General features: G+C 37.1%; 2 protein-coding genes across 2 annotated transcripts; both read left to right on the forward strand.

The window, feature by feature from the left end:
- The first annotated feature begins 1,051 nt into the window (after nucleotides 1-1,051).
- Nucleotides 1,052-3,106, forward strand: LOC131017128 (calmodulin). The gene is made up of 2 exons (XM_057945865.1): nucleotides 1,052-1,484; nucleotides 2,436-3,106. The coding sequence occupies exons 1-2, from the start codon at nucleotides 1,409-1,411 to the stop codon at nucleotides 2,807-2,809; spliced, it is 450 nt and encodes a 149-aa protein (XP_057801848.1). The 5' UTR covers nucleotides 1,052-1,408; the 3' UTR covers nucleotides 2,810-3,106.
- Nucleotides 3,107-4,256: 1,150 nt separating this feature from the next.
- Nucleotides 4,257-5,204, forward strand: LOC131005254 (uncharacterized). The gene has a single exon (XM_057932132.1). The coding sequence runs from the start codon at nucleotides 4,257-4,259 to the stop codon at nucleotides 5,202-5,204; it is 948 nt and encodes a 315-aa protein (XP_057788115.1).
- Nucleotides 5,205-5,675: the final 471 nt, after the last annotated feature.

Raw genomic sequence — 5,675 nt, forward strand, 5'->3', positions numbered from 1 at the left:
CAACCCCAACCCCTCCGCCCCCTCACCCACACACGACAGACTACTAAATCCTCCCCATCAATTCTTCCACCCCCAAAATCAAGTAACCCAGCAGCTCTCCATCATAATTTCACAATCCCTTCTCTGCGGTGAGTTTCTCCAAAAACAAAAAAAGAACAAAAAAATTCACGTTTTCACAAGAAAACTATATTAATGGCTCCAATTGCTTAGATCTGGGTTTAATTCGGCTGTTACTTCATTCTAAAGCCTTCTTCTTCTCTACTCTACTGCTACTTTTACCGGCGGCGCCAATTTCCTAGATCTCATGCTCGCCAATTTTCGGTGGGGGTTTAGGGTTCCCTTGCGGGAGACGGCGGAGGAAATGGATGCGGTGGTGGTGGGGAAACAGAGTCGGGTATGGCGATTGTGGGAAAAAGTGTGTGATTTCTGGGGGCGATTTTGGGGGTTGTGATTTTTGTGGATGGTGGTGGTGGTGTGATTTTTGGGGGTGATTTTTGCACTGTGTGTGTGGATGCGGTGGTGGTGGGGAAGCAGAGTGGTGGGCGCTGTGTGTGATTCTCCAAGAGGAAGAAGATATGAGGAAGAAAGAGAGATGAATTGGGGCGGGTGAGGGGATAGTTTCGTCAGAAATGAAAATAATCCTTGTTACTGTAGAAATCAATATAATTTAACTTGGGGGAAGTGGTGGATTCAGAATCTAAGTGGAATAGTGAATAGCTGCGGGCCTTGGCTTTTTTGCGGGCCAAGACCATTATTAATGAATCCTATCAAACACTCAAATAACTATAGAAATACTAATTAACTACTCTAATACACCCTATCAAACTGACCCTATCTATATTAATTATCCCTATCTAAGTTTATGATATTCTCATTTTTTTAGTCAATTGTGATATTCTTTCTTAAATATTTAAATACTTTCAATAATATTTAGGAAACGGGGTAGTGACATACAATAATATGGAAACAGTAGAATATCTTGAAAATTTAAATATGCCTTATCTTTCATAAAATAATTTGTCGAATTTTAGAAAAATTAGATAACATCTCTGTAGTTTGAATTCAAATTCTAATAACACTAATTATTTTCTTATGATACCGGATACCCCCACCAGCCACTAAAACCAATTTTGTCGCATTTGTTTATAAAGAAGGAAGCTATTAACTGTAATAATAAAATACTAGTATAAATTTATTGCAGAAGTAATTAATATAATGAATTTTATTTTTTGAGGCGAATAATACATATATAATTATATTAATATTAATATTAGTATTAAAGTGTGAGAAATATCTTTTCCTCTCGTTTTCTTGGTCGACGCCCACATATCATTCTCTCTCTAACAGCCCTTTTGGTATTATTATCTGAGAGAAGAGGATTCCGCATTGAAGCAACAATCGGAAGAAAATGGCGGATCAGCTAACCGATGAGCAGATCTCCGAATTCAAGGAAGCCTTCTCGCTATTCGACAAGGATGGCGATGGTAAATATATATTTGCCTATTTTATTTCCTGTATTATTATTATTATTATCATTTTTTCTGTTATGTATATCAATATGTCTTCGTCCGGATCTGCTCAAATGCTCGCGGCTGTGGATTTTGATAATTTCTGATTTGCTAGGTTTTGGTGGTATTTGCATGTTATATGTGTAGGGATTTGTAATTGAGATATAGATCCCTCAATGGAAGGAGATTTTGGAAGTGCGACCTTCGGTGTTCATTCGTGATTATATATGTTGTTATTTGCTTGTGTGTGGCTCTTCTCCTCCCTGCGAATGGATTACATGTTCGTCATTGTCTTTGGATATTGAGATTATTAGAAATCAATGAAATTCCGCTGCTTGTTTTTCAATTGCTTGCTAATGCTATTGACCTTTCTAATTACGAAGGTGTTTGATTAATAGAATGTGTTATGGTGGGTAGTTTTGGGTTAGAACTCTGATGGTTAATTCGTTCTAACCAATCTAAGATGTCGTGGTCTGGAAGCTCCTTTAATTGAGTAAAATCATTCACATTTAATTTAGGGCAGGTAATTAGGAATAAGCTATTTATTTTTTGGGTGAGCTAGGTTATTACTCTGCAACTTTGATATAAAATTTGAAGTAGTTCAAAGTAGTAATATAACTCATTGACATGGGTTCACAGATATACGTCCTTTGTTGGCTCCTTTCTCTTTTCCCTCTCTGATATGCATGTATATTAAGTTCGTGGCCTTGCTATTTACATTAGTTGTCTGACAAAGAGATTCTAATGTTTATTGATTTCACAGTATTAGTCTGAATTCATGTTCTTGTTTTCTGGGATCTAAAATCCTTTAGGCATTTGTCCTCTCATTTTTTAGTTGCATCTGTCTTTTTTCCTGGTCATTTGCTGTCATTTTTCTGGAGCTTCTAGGTTTACCTTCCCTATAATTGCGTGTGAACTCTATCACAGGCTGCATCACTACCAAGGAGCTTGGTACCGTGATGCGTTCTTTGGGGCAGAACCCCACAGAGGCCGAACTTCAGGATATGATCAATGAAGTTGATGCTGATGGCAATGGGACAATCGATTTCCCAGAGTTCCTCAACTTGATGGCCAGAAAGATGAAGGATACTGATTCAGAGGAAGAACTCAAGGAAGCTTTCCGTGTTTTCGACAAGGACCAAAATGGATTCATTTCTGCAGCTGAGCTTCGACATGTCATGACAAACCTTGGGGAGAAGCTTACTGATGAGGAGGTTGATGAGATGATCCGTGAGGCTGATGTGGATGGTGATGGGCAGATCAACTACGAGGAGTTCGTCAAGGTCATGATGGCCAAGTGAGATCCGAACAACCAATTCTAAATCTTTGAAAGTATGAAATAGACCATAAAAGGAATAAGGGCAGATAAGTCTGATGAGATTTCTATTTTCTCTTAGATGTATTCTTCTGGCATTATCAGCTTTATTTTGGTGCTCACCTGTTTTTCATTTTGCATTGATTTTTAAGTGCTTTTTTGTTATTCAGTATATGCTGTTTGCCCTGTTCCTTTTTCTTATGTCCGCTATTTCTTGACATTTGATTGTAAGAACCTATAACAGTTGGGCTGTAAGTAACTGCATCATCTTTGTGTCTGCTCATCTCATTTGCTTTGATCACTTAATCATGGATGCTTTTTTTTTTTTATCTATGTATTCTCTCATAATGCTTGATTTTCTGCCCTATTTCTCACCCTTTTACTGCTATGGGTATCCACTGATTTCATGTCTTGGGATTGTTGGAACTTTGAAATGCCATGTGTTTATGTTGTAGTTTAAAATAGTGATTTCTTGCTTTAATTTGTGGTTTGAAGATGCCCTTATCTCCTATCAATACAAGTTTGATGTCATACACTTGAACCATCTCCCCAAAAAACAAACACATTCTTGCCTTCAACTTTTCTTTCAGAAAAGTAACTTTTACCCTTTGTACTTTATTTTTTTTTTACTTATGCTCCTTGTACTTTATTTTAGAATTTAGAATTTGGGCTCTATCTACTTATAATTTTACTTGTTTTTTTCCCTATACTCTTGTTCTTTTGCTATTGATGCTTTATTGACTTTTGCCTCTATATATAATATATATATATTTTATTTTTTTGAAGGGAAAGTAAAGAAAATATAAGTATGGGGCTCAGGTGTAGAATCTAAGTATTGAGGTGACAAAAGTCAAAAATATATAAAAAAGTAAAAATAGAAGGTTTGCCTTCCACTATATTCCCGTAAAAGAACATGAGCTCTCCTTTTTCTTTTATTCTTTTATCTAATTATTATATGATCTAGTCCAAAAGTACACGAGTTTGGGGGTGTGGCTGGTCTTATCTAAAATGGCTCCAATTTGTTGAGTCATAGAGTTAAGAATAGGCTCTACATGTAAGCATAGGTGGTTAATGCTCAAGGATTAAGGTCTTGAGTTAAAGTTTACTATCGTGTGGTATTTAATTTTTTTATTTACTTATTTAATTTATCAAAAGAAAAATAAACAAGAGGAATGCTGTGATTTTGTAAAAATTGAAAGGAAAAAGATGAGAAATTGATTCTATTATTGGATTTCAGTTGGGACATATGGTTTGAGAGTTCATCAAAGGGGCCATCAAAGGGAAAGACGCGCGTATTACGAGCTCGACTGAAGAAACTTTGCCGCGGCGTTCATCCGCGTCGGGCCTCCTTTCCCAAGTTCAGTAACACCGCCAGTCCCAATCGCCATTACTCATTTCCCAAGCTATCCGCCAAAAGGTTTCTTAGTAAAGCAATGAAGAAGAAATCCAAAACCAGCAGCGAACTCATTCCCAACACCAAGGAGATCAACGGCGATGAAGAGGAGGAGAAGGATGAGAATGATGAGAAGAAGGAGAATGAGAATGAGAATGAGAAGGAGAATGAGAAGGAGACGGAGAAGGAGATGGAGATCAAAACGGAGACAGAGATCGAGATGGACATGGGCATGGAGATGCATGTGGAGATGGAGATGGAGATGGAGAAAGAGAAGGAGCAAGTGATGGAGAAGGAGGAGGAGGAGGAGAAAAATAGTGGCCGCAAGGAAAAAAAAGAAAAAAATAAGGAAAAGAAGGAGAAAAAACTCCGACAGAAGGAGAAAGACTTAGAGCCCAAGGAGAGCAATGACGAAGATGAAAAGGAGAAGGAGAAAAATAATGATCACAAAGACAAAAAAGAAAAATTCTTTTCTAGGTTAAGAAAGGAGAAAAAGCTCCGACCAAAGGAGAAAGACGCCGAGTCCAAGGAGAGCAATGATGACGAGGAGAAGGAGAAGGACAAGGACAAGGACAAGGACAAGGACAAGGAGAAAGAGAAAAGTAGCGATCACAAAGACAAAAAAGAAACTTTTTTTTCTAAGATCAAAAAGGAGAAAAAACTCCGACAGAAGGTGGAAGATTCTGAGGCTAAGGAGAGCAATGATGATGAGGAGATGGAGAAGGAGAAAGAGAAGGAAAAAAGTAGCGACCACAAAGAGAAAAAAGAAAATTTCTTCTCTAGAATAAAGAAGGAGAAAAAACACCGACAAAAGGAGGAAGACGTCGAGCCCAAGGAGAGCAATGAAGATGAGGAGAAAGAGAAACATAGCGAGAAGAAAGAAAAACATAGGGAAAAGAAGGAGAAAAAACTTCGACATAAGGATAAAAAAGGTGACAAATATGTGCAATTGGAGCAAATGGGCGAACGCGAACCCTTTGAAATTTAGTTGTAACATTTTAATTCTTTGTGTCTTCCACAAATGGCATACCACTGTTGCCTGTGGTCACAAACATTAGAATTGCATTTCTTTTTTGGGGTCTCGATCACTGTATTTATGTACATGTATATACTTAAATATTCTTTTTATGTACAATTATAACAAGATTAGTAAGCATATCCTTACCTTATATTTGTTTTTACGTCTCTGAGTATCTTGCATTCAGTTTATAAATGAAACCAATTTAATGAATACAAAACAGGTAAATAATACCCATCATGAGCGAATCCAAATTTTTTAGATCGGGGGTTTGAGGGGTGGGGGGAGTCTGATTCCAAAGATATTACACAGGTGTTTGGAGGTGATGTCCATGGGCCAAATTTTTTACGAAGTAGGTATAATTCGATTTTATGTATAAGTAGAAACTAAATAGACCTAGGATTATAATACAATCTCTTACTCTTACATTGAAAACACATA

This window comes from Salvia miltiorrhiza, chromosome 1 (genome assembly GCF_028751815.1).
Source record: "Salvia miltiorrhiza cultivar Shanhuang (shh) chromosome 1, IMPLAD_Smil_shh, whole genome shotgun sequence".
Taxonomy (NCBI): domain Eukaryota; kingdom Viridiplantae; phylum Streptophyta; class Magnoliopsida; order Lamiales; family Lamiaceae; genus Salvia; species Salvia miltiorrhiza.